The 17,803-nt window shown below is 38.9% G+C and overlaps 1 protein-coding gene across 1 annotated transcript in view; it reads right to left on the bottom strand.

The window, feature by feature from the left end:
• The window catches only part of SLC25A36 (solute carrier family 25 member 36), a 39,169-nt gene extending 24,138 nt beyond the window's left edge, over positions 1 to 15,031 (bottom strand). The window contains exons 1-2 of the mRNA XM_086674408.1: positions 14,714 to 15,031; positions 892 to 1,056 (exon numbers count right to left, since the gene is read on the bottom strand). Coding sequence (XP_086530534.1) covers positions 892 to 1,056; positions 14,714 to 14,754 — 206 coding nt within the window. The 5' untranslated portion in view covers positions 14,755 to 15,031. The remainder of the gene's footprint in view (positions 1 to 891; positions 1,057 to 14,713) is intronic.
• Positions 15,032 to 17,803: the final 2,772 nt, after the last annotated feature.

Below are 17,803 nucleotides of genomic sequence, written 5' to 3'. Positions count from 1 at the left end.
TTATTAGTAGATAAAATATTCTATTTTTAATCAAGATATTACTAATCAGGATTGATAATACTATTACTCATCAGATATTTATAACTTTCATTAATTGGTAGGTACAATTTTATTCTACCTATCCACGTACTTAGGTAAGTTTAAAAAGAAAAGACTGATGAAATCCTTTGGTAACCACGGTAAACACACAGTATGAGTTTATTTGCTACCACAAAATAAACACTACTGAACTAAGTTCAAACAGATCATGTCCCAAGTGACCTGATAAGGCAGATACGAGTTACATACCTAAGTCTGAACACGTAAAACCTAATTTCAGTAGTTTTGAAATTTCAAATCTAATTTGCAACATAATGAAGTATGGTAAAACGTAAAAACAAATCTTTTTCAAACCACCAAAAAATTTCAAGCAAACAGTGAACGGTCTGTTAAAATCAGCAGAATTCTGCTTTAAATCTCAGTTATGTTTAGGTTATAGAAAAATCACAGACTGCCATTAATTGGATGTACTTACTTGTGTCAGTATGTCAGTACTTGGAAAATTAAAAGCACATACACAAAGAGTTAGCATTTAACACTATCACATTTCAAAGATAAATAAATAATCCAAAATAGAATACCTATAATAGCTTTAGAAAATAAATCCAGGATAAATGTAGAAAAATATTCCAAATACACATGATTTGGAAATAATATTACATTTTATATTATCCAACTAACTATTCTTCTCCATTAGGGATGATCATTTCTGACGAATGTAATTGAGTAACTCTGTTATTAAGTTTGTAAAAAACCTTTTTAAATGTGGCAGAATATAAATGAACAAAACACAGGGGCATCACTAAGGTAAACAGACTAAAAAAAACAGATTCACGAATACTGTGCTCTCACTTTAGGCAATGGAGAGGTCCAGGAGACACTACTCGGTTGACACTGGCTCCAGCCATGGTGTTCAACTGAACTTCAGAGATGTAAAGCGTCACAGAAGATGATTGCAGCCGTGTTTTTACAACTTCCAGTGGACATGTCAGAATAGCTCCTACTGTACCACCACATCTGGGAAAAAATGAAAAGAACAAATCTACTTAGTACACACATTTAGACTGTAAAATGAGTGGGCAACTGGGGGCTTCATCAAGGCACTAAAATGTACGATTTTTTATTTTAGAAGATTAAACTATTTTAATGTTTCATTTATTTGACTGCATATAAACACCATTAGTAGCTAAAAAGAACTGAGTTAGGGGCACTTGGGTGGCTCAGTCAGGTAAGTGTCCGACTCCTGATTTTGGCTCAGGTCATGACCTTATGGTTCCTAAGTTCAAGCCTCTCATGGATAGAACCCCACATGGGGCTCTGCACGGACAGTGCGTAGCCTGCTTGGGATTCTTTCTCCATCCCTCTGCCCTTGTCCTACTCATGCGCATGTGCGTGCTCTCTCTCAAAAATAAACTTAAAAAAAAAAAAAAAGAAAAAGAACTGAACTTAATATTTACCTAGCAAAAATAATTAAAGAAGACTCCCAATGGTGGATATTGTTACTAAATTTTACTGGTAAGTCACATCATAGTTTGAAATACTTTTCTAAGGGTTTCTTTGGTGCTCCTTGCCCAAATATTACTCGTGGCTCTGTTGAAACCTAGATCACTATTTGAGTATTCTCTCTCAAACTCCTATCCTATCTTTCAAAACTTCGGAGAAATTGTCTTCAGAGCAATAAAAATTAACCATTGATGGTTAATCATACATTTCCTATTTTAAATATTCAAATATTCAGAAGTGTCTTATCTACAAAAAAAATTACATGTGAATCTCAAAATCAGTAATATTAGGCCCACATGTAGAAATCTGTACCAGGTAGGCAGGCTTACCTATAAGAATCTAATTTAAACATAAAAACTGGATAAATAATAAAGCTCTTAACAAATGACATCATTTAAACTTTTAAAAGGAATTTGAGATAGGCTGAATAATTATTCTTTTTAAGTGGAAGAGTGGGACATAATTAAAGCATTAATAAGTACTTAGTGAAACCCTGAGAATTGCTTTTAACCAGATGAGAATCACTCAGGAGAGCTCTTACCACAGTCAAAGAGAAAAGCAGACCAAATCAGAGGTAACCTGGACCTCCAAAATGGGCATTAAAGGAAGAAAAAGAAAAGCAGCCCACCACAGAAATACACTAAACAATTCTACCTCTAGAATTAAATATATATATATTTATTTTCATATATATATATATTTTTTTTCATGGTGATTTTAATTCACATTTCCCTGATAAATGACTCTGAAAAGCCTTTGTATGTTTATTTACATCCATCTATACATATATATACATATACACACACACTCACACATACATATATATAACACATAATAAAAAATAGAGGCATGGCAATAATATCACTACAAATAAAATTTAAGAAAATATGGTATTATATATTGATGTAATAGTACATGCCATCAAGGAAATAAAACCAGAACAAATTTTATGAGATAAAAGTGAAAAATACAACAACTTAAAAATTTGAGAACATCCATATGTAAAATAAAATTGGACTCTTACCTCATACTATATTTAAAAAATTAACTCAGAATGAATCATAGACCTAGATGTAAAACATCGAACTGTAAAGCTTCCAGAAGAAAACATTTGGAGAAAAATTCTTTTCACTCTGGGCTAGGCACAGGTTTCTTAGATAACAACAAAAAAGCATAAATCATAAAAGAAAAAATTGATAGGGGCGCCTGGGTGGCTCAGTTGGTTAAGTGGCTGACTTCGGCTCAGGTCATGATCTTATAGTTTGTGGGTTCAAGCCCTGCATATGGCTCTGTGCTGTGCTGACAGCTCAGAGCCTAGAGCATGCTTCAGATTCTGTATCTCCCCCTCTCTCTGCCCCTCCCCCACTCCTGCTCTGTGTCTCTCTCCCAAAATAAACGTTAAAAAAATTTTTTTTAGAAGAAAAAGATGGATAAACTGGACTTTACCAAAATTATAAATTCCCACTCTTTTAAAGAAACTGTTAAGAAAATGAACAGACAAGGGATGACTGGATGGCTCAGTCAGTTAATAAGCCTCTTGATTTTGACTCAGGTCATGATCTCACGGTTCGTGAATTTGCGGGTTCGTGAGTTTAAGCCCTATGTCAGGCTCTGCTGGCAGGGCAGAGCCTGCTTGGGATTCTGTTTCCCTCTCTTTCTTTGTCCCTCCCCCACTTGCTCTTGCTCTCTCTCAAAAACAAATACATAAACATTGAAAAAATGAAAAGATAAGCAACAGTCTGTCTTTTGCAAATATTTTGCAAAAGTATTTGCAAAACACGTATGTGATAAAGTGCTTATATTCAGAAACACAACTCAATGATAAAAACAACTCAAAAGACTGGAAAAGACGCTTCACCAGATCGATGCAAATAAACATACAAAGGTTTTTCAAAATCATTTATCAGGGAAATGCAAATTAGAATCACAATGAGATACAATAGACATATAACAGATGTAGATCTATTTATTAATGGCTAAATTACTAAAGGCTGGCCCTGCACTGTCAGTGTGCAGCCCAACGTAGGGCTTAATCTCACGCACCATGGGATCATGACCTGAGCAGAAATCAAGAGTCAGATGCTTACCCAACTGACCAGCCAGAAGCCCCATGGTAGCTGTACTCTTAATAACCCCAAACTGGAAAAAACCAGTATGTCTATCAACTGAAGAAGGATAAACAAGTTATGGCGTATCAGTATAATGAATTATTACTATCTTGCAATAAAAAGCACCAACATGGATCAATCTCAAAACCATTATGCTAACTTTAAAAAGTCAGGGACAAAAGGCTTTTATTTTTTGACATTTCTTTTTTATAACTTTTTGGAAAAGGCAAAACTAGAAGAATAGAAATGAGATCAGTGATTACCAAGAGGTAGTGGAGGGGAGAAGAACCGACTGCAAAGGGCACAGAGGAATTCTTGGGATTAAAAAAGGTTCTATAGCTTGATTACAGTAGTTACAGTACCTTATACATTTGCTAAAACTCATTGAATTATGCAATTAACAAAGGGTGAGTTTTATTATATATACCTTGATAAATCTGATGAAAAAACTGAATATGTGAAAACTAGTAAAAAAAAAAAAAACGTTAAGTATATGAACTACCTGCAATTGAATACAATTACACTATGTCAAAATCTTAATAATAAACTTAATGTCTCCTAAAAATTCCACTTATAGCTTTAAATAGGAAATTTAAAAAATTAAACCCCCAAAAAGAAAAGATCAAAACCATAATTATGGTGTAAGAAATTAACACATCAACTAGATAAATAGTAGGGCTGTAAGAGATCTGAAACAAAATTAACTAGCTCAAGGGAGACTCTATACTCAATAAACAAGGAACAGATATTATTTTTAAACAGCTATGAAATAGGCTTAAAACCTCATTATAGTTGACTCATAAAATACCATGGGAGTTAGGGGCACCAACCCCCCCCACCCCATGCAGTCAAAAATCCAGACATAACTTTTGACTCCCTCAAAACTTAACTACTAATAGCCTACTGGTGACTGGAAGACTTATCACTAGCATAAACAGTTGATTAATACATATTTTGTGTATGTGTTATATACTGTATTCTTACAATAAAACTAAAGAAAATGTTATTAAGAAAAATACATTTGCAGTACTGTACTGTAGTTATCCCCAAAAAATCTGCAAGTGGACCCTGTGCAGTTCATATCAATGTTGATCAAAGGTCAACTTAAAAAAATTTTTTTTTAATGTTTATTTATTTTTCAGAGTGAGAGAGAGACAGACAGACAGACAAAGCATGCCTGGGGGAGAGGCAGAGAGAGAGGGACACACAGAATCCGAAGAAGGCTCCAGGCTCTGAGCCGGCCGCACAGAGCCCAAGGAGGGGATCAAACTCACAAACCGTGAGGTCATGACCCAAGCTGAAGTTGAACGCTCAACCAACTGAGCCACCCAGGCGCCCCAAAGGTCAACTTTATGTAAAAGACCAGAAGCAAAATCTTAAACAGAAGCCACAAGTTTGTTTCTGTTCATTGGTGAGGGCTAAGTGGCAAGAAATGTGAATCATCACAGTACATGCTATAGTATATGCTGCAGAACTGAAGACAACCTGTGCAGTAAAACACCGTATTCACACTACAATAGTGGTTTAGTTAGAGTACATCATAGCTGTTTTTAACGTGAAGTTACCTGGATTTTTTCTTTTTAACTACTTAGTATATTTACTTTGTAAATTTATTGAACATAAAAATGAAATAGGCCCCAAATTTTAATAATCATGCATATTGGTTTGGTTTTATATTCTGTAAAACATAAAATGTATTCTTGTGTTTCAGAATGAACATGAATTACTTCTATAATTAAAATAAATAAATATAGGGGTGCCTGGCTGGCTCAGTCGGTGGAGTGTGTGACTCTTGATCTCGAGGTTATGGGTTCAAGCCCCACACTGAGTGTAAAGATTACTTAAAAATAAAGTATTTTTTAAAAATTAAAATAAATTAAAAAAAGCCAAGGTAGCACATAGGCCATGATTCTTACCCTACTCCTGATTCCAAGAAAATAAACCTATTATACACACAAAAAACAATTTACTGGGCGAAAACAGTCTTCTTGTAAAAATGATATATGATATAACCCATGTACAGTATTTCATCACATGGCACATAGAAAATACTAAAAAAATATTACCTACTGAAGTTATCAGCATCTATTACTGATAGTAATACCTAAAATTCTGTAACAGAAACTATTACAAATACTTTAAGGCCAGACCACAGACAAGATATATATATATATATACTGTAATTCCTAAAAACATAATTCAACAAGTAATGAGGATCTAAATTGTACAGAGCTAGGGAGTGATGTAAGTAGGTGTTCACACAAGCACTCAGGTTGTCCTGAAGCAGTTTTAAGTTACAAAATGCAACAGGTATGCAAGCACAGGGGTGACACTCCAGTATCTTTCATGCTGTTTTTATCTTAAAGTCATTTAAAATTATTATCCAAGCTGAAATTAAAATCGATGCAGAAAAAAACTCTTGGAGTCAATAAACACTTAAAATCTCTACTTACGAGGGGCGCCTGGGTGGCTCATTAGGTTTGGCGTTTGGCTTTAGCTCAGGTCATGATCTCGCCGTTAACGAGTTCAAGCCCCGCATTGGGCTTTGTGATCACTCGGAGCTTCTGATTCTGTGTCTTCCCCTCTCTCTCTCTGCCCCTCCCCCACTCACACTCTGTCTGTCTCTCTCTCTCTCTCTTTCAAAAATAAACATTAAAAAAAGCTAAAAAAAATAAAATCTCTACTTATGACAACAGGAATTAACTATAGACTATTTCTTCTCCACGTCAAAAACCTCAACTGTCTAAAGAAATATGCTACAAAGACGGAGAACCAGGGGAGAAATGAACAAGACCTAAGATTTCAAGCAATGAAACAAGTAGGAAGGGGTAACTGACTTAACAAAGAGGAAGAAAGGCTTAAAGAAGGAAATACCAAAGGAAAGCAGCAGTTTTGCCCTGCAGAATCTCAGACGCCTAAAGATTAAGGGCATGAAGTACTCAAGATGGAAGTAAGGCAAAGAACTGAAAATAGAAGGGCTGGCTGATAGGCTATATAGTGAAGTTGGGATACTGTAGTGGGATCTACCCCTCCCACTCACCACCATGTTACCAGTAAAACTATGCGCCCAGGCAGAAGCTTAAATCTCTAAAGAACATGAATTTAGGAATCTCTGAGGTCAGGGTGCCTGGGTGGCTCAGTCAGTTAAGCATCCAACTCTTGGTTTTGACTCAGGTCATGATTGCTAGGTTCACGGGCTGGAGCCCCAGGTTGAACTCACGATGACAGTGTGGATCTTGTTTGAGATTCTCTCTTTCCCTCTCTCATTGCCCCTTCCCTGCTCATAGTCTCTCTCTCTCAAAATAAATAAATAAACTTTAAAAAAAAGCTTAAAAGAATCTCTGGTCAGGTTTCACAGGTAGAATCAATAGATACTTAAAAACCTCACACCAAGTTGCACTACTACAATCTTTTAAAATATTGGGAACAAAGGGGTGCCTGGGTGGCTCAGTCGGTTAAGTGTCAGACTTCAGCTCAGGTCAAGACCTCACGATTTGAGTTCAAGGTCTGTGTTGAGCTCCGTGCTGACAGCTTGGACCCTGCTTGAGATGCTCTCTCTCTCTGCCCCTCCCCTGCTTGCTAAGTCTCTCAAAATAAGATAAATAAATAAACTTTAAAAAATAAAATAAAATGCTGGGAACAAAGATATTATCAACTTCCACAAAGAATAAAAGGTAACATAAAAAAAAAAATAGAATTCCCAACAACTGCAGATTACTTATTCTAGAATTCTGTACCAAACCTGTCAAGCAGAAAGAATAAATACACTCACATACAAAGAAATATTTAAGAATTTTCCTACCTTGTACCCTTTCTTACACAGCTACTAAAGAATGTGTTCTGCGAGTTAAGGGCTTAATCTAAAAAAGAGGAGGGAATATACCTAAAAACAATACAAGGCTCTACGTCAAATTATATCTCAATAAAATGGGGGCTGGGGAATTGAATTTAGGAACAGAATGAGTAACACAGGAGAGGGAGAAAGGAATCCCAAGATATGTCAGGATTAGAAAATAACCAGTCCAGAAAGGATTTGGGTAACAAAGTTCAGAGGGATGAAGAACTTCAGGAAAAAAAGACTGACAGATGAATACATTTGATGATATAAAACTAAATATTCAAGTACTCATATTACTAAGCATTTTAATTTTTTTGTTAAAATTTTTTTTTACCATTTATTCATTTTTGAGAGAGAGAGTCAGAACGCAAGCAGGGATGAGGCAGAGAGGGAGGGAGACACAGAATACAACGCAGGCTCCAGGCTCTGAACTATCAGCACACAGCCCGATGCAAGGCTCAAACCCACAAACCATAAGATCATGACCTGAGCCGAAATAGGACATTTAACCCCACCCAGGTGCCCCACTAAGCATTTTAAATGTGCAGCGATTATTAACTCCAAGGGAGGAAAAATGAAGTTATTCAAGAAAGAAAAGGTCAATAACTGAGCCCTACTATCACCAATATTTATAGTGTCATGATAAGGTAAGCACTGCCCATTGATTTAACCAAAAAACTGTGATGTAACTATCTACTGAGAATAGAAAGATAGGGGAATTAGAGAATGGTATAACTAAATCCTCATCTACCAGAACAGAAAGTATGAAGAAAATTCCACATAGCTAAGACATATACTAGGCTCCCACTAGGAAGGAAATGTGGAGGGAGGGGAGATGGGGAATGCTGATTAATAAAAAACTTAAAGGAGCTTAAAAAAACACGATATGCATACATTTATTTTTAAAATAATTTTAATCGAAACTCTAGCAGTATTTGTTTTTTTGGAACAGCAGGGGTTTTTAACTGGAGCATATGGTTGAAGTTTCTGGGACCCACTCACTGGACCCCATGAAAAAATGATGTGTATGGTATGCAAGTGTCTTGGACTCAGTACCCTAAAATAAATCTGGAATCTTGGGGCAGCTGGGTGGCTCAGTTAGGTGGCTGACTTTGGCTCAGGTCACATCTCACAGCTGGTGGTTGAGTTCAAGCCCCACATCAGGCTCTGTGCTGACAGCTCAGAGCCTGGAGCTGCTTCAGATTCTGTGTCTCCCCTTTCTCTGTGCCCCTCCCCTGCTCATGCTCTCTCTCACGCTCTCAAAAATAAATAATAAAAACATTAAAAAAATTTTTTTAAGTAAATCGGGAATCTTGACCACTTCTCATCATGTCCATCCTGGTCTAAGCCACTGGCTTCTGCTCTAATTAGAGTTTAATACATGAACCATGCTCTTGCCTCAGGATCTCTGTTCTTGCTGTTTCATCTTCATATTTTTGCCTCAAATATGAGAATGGGTTACTACTATCTCACCTCATCTTTGCTTGGTTGTCACTTCTCAGTGATGTCCTGTCTGATCGCCATATAAAAAATCCCCCACATTGGGGGTGCCTGGGTGGCTCAGCCGGTTGAGCATCCAACTTCAGCTCAGGTCATAATCTCACGGTTCGGTTCATGAGTTCGGGCCCTACACTGGGCTCTCTGTGGTCAGTGCAGAACCTGCTTGGGATTCTTTCTCCCTCTCTCTCTGCCCCTCCCCTGCTTGCACTCTCTCTCTCTCAAACCCCTACACTGACTCTTTATCCACCTTCCCTGCACTACTCTTTTCTACAGCCCATATTGTCACTTAACATATTTTATTTACTTTACCTTCTGCTGTGTTCCCTGATGCTACAATGTAAGCATCAGGAAATCAGCAATTTATATCCAATACCAATAACCCCAACATCTCTGCTAATGCCTGTGACATAGCAAGCACTCATGCTGAATGAGTGAATGAACATTGTAGCATTTGATAACTCAGGATTTAAGAGGTAGGAGACAGTGTATTTGGCCCAACTTCCTTATTCTGCAGATGAGGAAACAAAAATCTTCCAAGGGAAAATTAGTTGCTCCACGTTCACAGTCAATTAAAGAACAACCCAAATCTCCTGAGTCTTAGTTCAGCTCTTTTCCTTTCAAATCTCTAACTTAAATCCAGAAGGAGTATTTTACATCAAGATGCAGTATATCCCCATGCACATTTTGCAGAATTTTTATCTTTTTTTAAAAATGTTGGTTATAAACCAAATTGATTTCATAATCCACTAATGGGTTGCTATAAATTTGAAGCATGCTGTTCTATACTAAGTTAGATGCAACTTAACCAGGAAGGATATAAGGAGAAGAATCTGTTCTTCTGTATTGTTATTATTACACATCTTAAGTGCTTGGGGGTAGAGGTATTTTTTATGCACTGGTCAATTTACTGCAAGATTAAAGCAGCATGCTAACTTAATAGCTGGAGGGCAGGGACAATGCATGCATATTCAGCTTCACAACTTAAATGTGAGTACAACTAAAATATATTAAATATATACTGTCTCATTTATTAATTTGTAAGATTTGGATAGCACATTTTATTACGCCAACCAAGTTACAAAACAATTAATGGAAAAGACTAGAAATAATTTTTAAAATATTCTATATAAAAATAACATTTAAAATTGTTTTATTCTAGTCTCCCAAAAAGAAAGTTTCTTAGCAATGAATACTGATTTATGTATTTTTTACCGTTTATAATGAGCAAACTCCTCATGAATATTAATTTGTACAGCCAATATAATGCTTTAAAATTTTAGCAAGATAGGGTCAGCTGGGTGTCTCAGTAAGCATCCGACTCTCAATTTTGACTCAGGTCCTGATCTCACAGTTCCTGAGTTCAAGCCCTGCAGCCCCACATGGGGCTCTGCACTGACAATGCAAAGCCTCTTTAGGATTCTCTCTTCTCTGTCCCTCTCTCCTGCTCATGTGTGTGCACTCTCTCTCAAAATAAACATTTAAAAACTAAATAAAGAAAAAAACTTGCAAAATAGAAATGTATAATGTAGTGAGGCTGCGATGACTCCAAGATCAAGAAGGCCATGCATAAGATCCTGCCGTTTGCAACATGGATGAACATGGAAGACATTATACTAGGGAAATAAACCAGCACAGAAAGAAAAAAACTGCATGACCTCATTTATATGTAAAATCTAAAAAAGTCAAACAACATAGAAGTCAAAAACCACAGAAGGGTAGTTAACAAAGGCAAGAGGTGTGAGAAATAGGAAGGTATTAGTCAAACAGTACAAAATTGCAGTTATGTAGGATGAGTAAGTCTAAAGTTCTAATGTACAACATAATGATTAAAATACTACTGTACTGAATATTGGAAATTTGCTAAGGGATTTCAGATGGTCTCACATACAAAAAATGGCAACTGCATCAGATGTGATGTTATCATTTCACTATGTATACTTACATCAAATCATCATGTTGTGGTGTATACCTTAAATATACACAATTAAAAAAAAAAAGACCATGTGAAGAAGCTCCTCTGTATGAGATATTAAAGGCTAACAATCATCAGTTGGAAGAGTGTATAAGGCATACAGAGGCTTTCTGACATCCAGCTATCTTCAAGTCTCTGTGGTTCTGCATTCCAAACTTCCTCTCACACTTCCCCTGACCATTCCCACTTCAAGTGCCTTAAAGCAGGCTTTCACTTTCTTTTTGCCTTCTAACTGGTCCTGAGTCCCTCTGATCCAGTGACCTGACCAATGAGTTAAGATCAGCTGCAAGGTATCACCAATGTGATTTGCTACTACTAGTAATAAAGTACTAAATTGGATGCTTTACTGTTAAAAGACAAAGTTACAATTCAAAGCCACTTGCTCACTGGCTTTAAGTGCTTTGATTAGCAAGCAAAGAACAGTTAAGTTTGACAGCTGAACAGCATACAAGTTCATTATTCTATAACATCAAAAAAATCTAGAAAGGACAGTTTCCAAGAGTTACTCCTTCTATCTGAGACAATCTCTCTCAAAGAACAAAATAAAAAAGCAAAGTGCCTCTTGGTGCACATACGTAGCTGACATAATAACAGAAAATAAATAGTTCTATTAAAGAATTTAAAAATATATATCATACTGCTTATATCTTCACATACCTATAGTGTTATTAAAAGTACAGCTCAGGGGCTCCTGGGTGGCTCAGTCAGTTAAGCATCCAACTTGGGCTCAAGTCATGATCTCACCGTTCGTGAGTTTGAGCCCTGCATCTGGCTCTGTGCTGACAGCTCAGAGCCTGGAGCCGGCTTCAGACTGTGTCTTCCTCTCTCTCTGACCCTCCGCTGCTCATGTCTGTCTGTCTGTCTCTCAAAAATAAATATACATTAAAAAAAAATTAAGAAGTACAGCTTAAATAAATCTTATCTACATCCTTTTTGCAGGTTAACACGAGTTGCTTCCGTAACTTCCCTGACCTAACCAATGACCTTATAAATTCTGAAGATTAACTCTGGCAAATACAAAATGGGACCAAAGGGTGTACTAAAGATAAACCAGGTCCAGCACCGGTCCAGACCCAAGGTTCAGCACTGGTCTGTCGCGAATGTTTCTGATTTAATAACATAGCTACTAGGCTATTTGAAATCGCTCTGAAATCCTAATAAACACATACTTGAACATAATTATAATTATCAGGGAAATGATGCAAAGGCCATATACTCAATTTTTGCCTAAGATTAAATGCCACTATGAAAGGTTATTTAGTTGTTAAAATATATCGAGTGTTTAGAACTTAATCTAAATGATCCCTGTATGTAAAGCTCATAAAAAGATATCTCTCCTTTTCTTCAGCTTATTACTATTAAAGTAAAAAACAAACAAAAACTTTCCTAATTCCTAATTAATGTAATTCTATCAGGATAAAAATAATGAAATCTAGTTTTCTATGAAGAATGTCCTGAAAACAATTGCCTAAGTAAGCAACTTTCATATATAAAAAAATTCAACATCTCCAATTGAGAACGTTACTGGCACAACCCAATGTGTACTTCCACAATGCTTAACATACAGACTTCCAGAATATTCTATAAAATTGACTTCATATAATAGAGAGATAGAAGGATCTGTTAGACATTATTATCTCTCATTTTACATGAATGGAAAGCTGTTTGACCTTGGGTAAATCAATACACCTCAGTATTTTTCCACATTTTTAAGGGGATGAGCCAGATGATCTTTACCATCCTTCCTAGTTCTAATGTTTCTCTGAAAACGATACACCAAGGGGAAAAAAAAAAGATAAACCAGATTTTATGGCAACAAATTATGCAACCGCATATAAATGTAAAGTCAAGAGATACAAAGGAAGGGAATTTACAAGGCTGATCACCTACGTTGTATCAGGCCCTACATCCCAGTACCTTTTAATGCTCCAAATAACCTGCAAATGCTAGGTTCTTTGTGGAGGAGAGGCTCCTAAATCTATTGTTTAGATGCTGCAAACACTCTCCATTTCTGCTTTTAGGGAAAAATCTAACAAGGAGGGCCTTTACATGTATTCATAACAAAAAAATGACCGATGATCTTAATCCAAATTGGGAAGTCAGTGCAATCAAGCTAACACTTCAAGTTACCATGCCCCACTTTTAACAAAACTTAATACATGAATCTTGAACGTAGAGTAGTAGAAATGTTAGGACCTAGGAAGGGCCTTAGAAGATCATATAGTACACCTCCCTCACGTTACAAATGAAGCAATTAAAATAATGGACATTATTAAAATAACATAATGGAAAAAAGGTTTTGTCCATTTTTCACTCAAAATAGCAGCACAGTCTCCTAACTTTCAGGTATTACCTGTGATAGAATTACGCAAGGAAGCCCAATTGTTTGCATAACAAGATACCTTTACAAGAACACCTACCTACATGATTAATGGTTTTTTAAAAAAATGATTTAATTTGCTAAGATTTAGTTAACATATCAGAAAGATGGATCATTGGTAAAAGTCTCAGAAATGTGGAAAATACATCGCCTAAGCTTGGCCTCACAGATTACAAGAAAAACACTTTTTTATGCTACAACAGTGACTGGCCCATGGCTGGTGGTGCACAGTGAGTTTGTTGAGTGAATACGCCAACGGAAGAAAAGTACTGCCATCATTGGCAATAAAGTCTTAAAGTGGTCGATTTTAAAACAAACTGTACGCTTTAAGGGGATGAGACTATATAGTCATATAGACAGAAAAGAGCCTCAGCATATTTCACCGAAGCCGTTTTTGGAGTAACATGATCCCACAGATAAGTAACTCTTAAACTTAAAAAATTCTAGCATTCCCCAAATAACTTGGAAGGAATAAACCTAAAAAAGAGACTAAACTGGCTCAACAAAGTATCTGTAGCATGTAGGCTGGCAATCAGGGAACTGAGACTTTAGGCTGAGTCCTAATCTTGTACACACAGTAACTATGGCCAAAGCATCTGACCTCTCCCTACCCCCGACTTTCTCCTTTCACCAGACGAAAAGCAGCGGGTGCGCAAGAGGGTTGGTTTTCACAAAAAGAATCCGATCCCAAAGGCACGGACGCTTTGCACCGCATCTCGCAACCTGGAGAAACCCGGGCAGAAAATTTTCCGAGAGCGAGAAACCTACAGCTCCAGCCGGCGAGCCAACACCAAAGCCTCCCCGCGGGTGCCGGAAGCCCCCCAAAGACCCACCCCCGCGGAGTGGGCCGGGAAAACAGCTGCCCGAGGTCCGAGGTGCTGCGTGAGCGACGTGAGGAGGCCTCGCAGCACGCGCGGCACAGGGGGAGGGAGGAGGCGGCCCCGGCGCCCATTTTGTCCTCGGCCTCGGCACCTCCGCCCAGTACCCCCAGGCCTAGGAACGTCCGTGAGGCCTGCAGCCACGTTCCTCTCCGCGGCCCCGCATCTCGGACACCGGATAGGCCGCGACGCGTGGCCCTGGCCCGCGTAGTCCCCCAGCCCCGCCCGCCGCTCCTCAGGCTCGCGCTCCAGCCTCGCCCCGGCTCCGCGGGCCTAAGGCCTCACGCCCCGCCCCGGCTTCAACCCCCAACCCTCCCCGTCCGACCTCAGCCTCCTTAGCACCCCCGGCTCAAGCCCCCTCACCCCTCCCCGCCCGGGTCTCACCCTCTCGGCCCCGCGGGTTGGAGCCCCCTCACCCGTGTCGCCCGCGTGTCAGGCCACGGCCTTCTGCCCAGCACCCTCAGCCCCAGCCCGCACGCCCAGTGTGGACCGTACCCCCCGGCAAACAGATGCACCAGCGTGTCCCTCTGGCTCATTCTCTCTTCCGCATGTCCTCCGGGCGCTGAGGCGGGACGCGGATCCAGGCACCCGCGAAGGCCGGCAGCTTCAGTCCCGGACTAAAGCTGCACAGTGCCCCAGGGACGGCGCAGGGCCAGCTAGCGGAGACGCGGCTGCAGAAGGCAACCGGCGCGGCCCTCCCCGCGGCGCTGCAGCCGCGCCGCCTCCCGCTCCAGCTGGGCGCTCTCGACCAGAGCCGGAGAGCGGCGCGGCAGCGGCGGCGGCGGCAGCGGCGGGGTGAGGCTGCGCGCGGGGGCTCTGATATTCTGATGACCCCCGACATAAACAGAAGCTCCCATTGGTCCGCGCTTCGTGACGTCATGAGACCGGCATGCCGGCTTCACGTGATCGCCAAGGTTTCTTTCTTTTCTTTTTTTTTTTTCTTCAATGAAGGGCCTCGAGGCGGGGCGGAGAGCGTGTCCCTAGGGTAGTAGGTCACCGTGCTTTTGCACCTAATCCGGGGGCTAGGAGTCTCCACCAGGTGCCTCCTCGGCCCGCCAGCTGGCGGGCTGATGCGACCCCACGCTCCGGCCCGGAGCAGGTGAGAAACTGCCTGGATTCCCGGTTCGCCAGCGTGCCCGTCTCTGACTTTTTTCTTTTAAGACTATTTCTTTCTTAAATAGCAGTATTAGGTTTACAACGCAATTGACAGGGAAGTACAGATTTTCCATTCACCCCTTGATTCACTTTTTGAATATGGGATTTTTGGCATTTCCGCTTCCTGATACCTACCTCAGACAGTGCATGGGAAAGGCTTTTACGGTTGGTACAGTGTTTACAAATAATGCTTGTAACAGAAACTTGGGATCTGTGAGGAAGGGAAAAATAAATTCTGGAACATTCTTAGTGTGGAATATGCAGTTGTAACAAGGAGTAAGAGAGATCCATATGGAAAAAAAAATTCCAAGGCGTAGCAGTTTAACAGGCAAATAGAATTTAAAAACCAAGGTTTATTTTAGAAAGAATAAAGAAAACTATCATTTGCTTATATATATGTAAATATAAATATATAGGTAAATATATATACGTATATCAAAGACTTAGCGAAAGAAAATGTGTTCTTTCTTCAGAACACAGTAATTAAATATTTTAATTTTTGTTAATTACTATTTCTAAGGTGCACAAAGGTACAGAAAATAATATAACACAAAATCTGTACTCATCACCACATTGTACAAATGTTATTTTCCACCCCTTTGTTTGGAAACTTCCATTCTACATGCAAGGCCCTCACTACCCTTTCCCAGCCATGTAGGATTAACCAGGGCCCATCTTTCCTTCCATGGCCACTTGCTTCATGAAATCCCCCCGATTGCCTCAGCTTTCTATGCTCTTTATGTGTTCCTAAATTACTACAAAATGTGCAGACTGCATGTCACTGGTAAATGTCACACTTAATACTCATCTGTAAAATGGGCATAAGTGTGTCCTACCTTACAAGGGAGTTGTGAGGACTAAATACATTAAAATATGTAAAACATCTACAGTAGTGCTATAAAAGCACTATCTGTAAAACTTAGTATTATTTTATTGTCTTTTATTCTTAATAATGGAAATGTCAGGGAGAGCCTGGCTGGCTGAGTTGGTAGAGCATGTAACTTTTTTTTTTTTAGAAGATATTCAAGACACTAAACTTTATTTTTTTGTAAAGTTTATTATTTTTACTAATCTTTGCACCCAACATGGGGCTCCAGCTCACAACCCCAAGATCAAGAATCACATGCTCTTCTGACTGAGCCACTAGGCTCTGTGTGTATGTAACTCTTGATCTCTGGGTGGTAAATTCAAGCCCCACATTGGGCATAGAGATGACTTGAAAAAATAAAAAAGCTTAAAAAAAAAAAAAGGCAGCTGATATTTCTTGCGCACTTACTAATATGCCATGCTCTGATCTAAGCACTTTACAGCATTCTCTTATTAAATTCTCCCAACTCCCCTGTGGTAAGCAATATATCACCCCAATTTTTCATGAAGAGCCGGAAGTGTAGAATAATTAAGTAGTTTACCCAAGATTATCCAGTTAATTCAGAAGGAACTTGGATTTGAATCCAGCTAGATCTGTCCGATTCCAGATCTTCACTTGGTAATCACTGCCCATTAGAGGGGGGGACATTTTGGGAAAAAAAACCTAGAAAAGTAGAAATAAAAATTGCCACCCAGCCATACTTATCCAAAACTGTTTCAGTAACATTTGGGGACCATTTCTTTCTTTATAGCAGTTTTTTTTTTTTTTAAGTTTATTTATTTATTTAGAGAGAGAGTGCACTCACTGCCAGAGCGCTGTGGGGCTGTGTTTTCAGCACAGACCCTGATGTGAGTCTTGAGCTTACGAACCTCAAACTTCGAGATGGTGACCTGAGCCAAAATCAAGAGTAGGATGCTTAACTGACTGAGCCACTGAAGCACCCCTACAGCAGTTTTATTGGGGTATAATTTACAATGCCATAAACTTCACCTATGTAAAGTATATAATTTAATGGTTTTTAGTATATTTTCATAGTCATACAACCATCACCACTATCTAATTCTAGAACATTTTCCTCACCCAAAAGGAAACCCTACACTTGTTAGCAGTCACTTTCATTCTCCTCTCCCTTATCCTGCAGCAACCACTAATCTACTTTCCATCTTTCTGGATTTACCTAATCTGGACTTTTCATATAAATAGAATCATACAATATGTGGCCTTTTGTGTCTGGTTTCTTTCACTGAGCATAATGTTTTCAAGGTTCATTCGTGTTGTAGCACGTATCAGTATTTAATTCCTTTTTACAACCGAACAATATTCCTTTGTATGGATATACCGCATTTTGTTTATCCATTCTCAACTGATCAGCTCTTTGGATTATTTCCCCTTTTTGGCTATCACGAATAATGCTGCCATGAACATTTGTGTACAAGGTTTAGCACGGACATACATTTTTAATTCTCTCGGTAATACACTTGGGAGTGGAATTGCTGGATCTTAGGATAACCCTATGTTTAAACCCTTGAATACCTTCCACTATTTTCCAAAGTGACTGCACC

This window comes from Puma concolor, chromosome C2, assembly GCF_028749965.1.
Source record: "Puma concolor isolate L17-30 chromosome C2, mPumCon1.1.hap2, whole genome shotgun sequence".
NCBI classification, from domain to species: domain Eukaryota; kingdom Metazoa; phylum Chordata; class Mammalia; order Carnivora; family Felidae; genus Puma; species Puma concolor.
The sequence above is the reverse complement of the archived record's forward strand: the minus strand, read 5'-3'. Positions and strand labels throughout refer to the sequence as shown.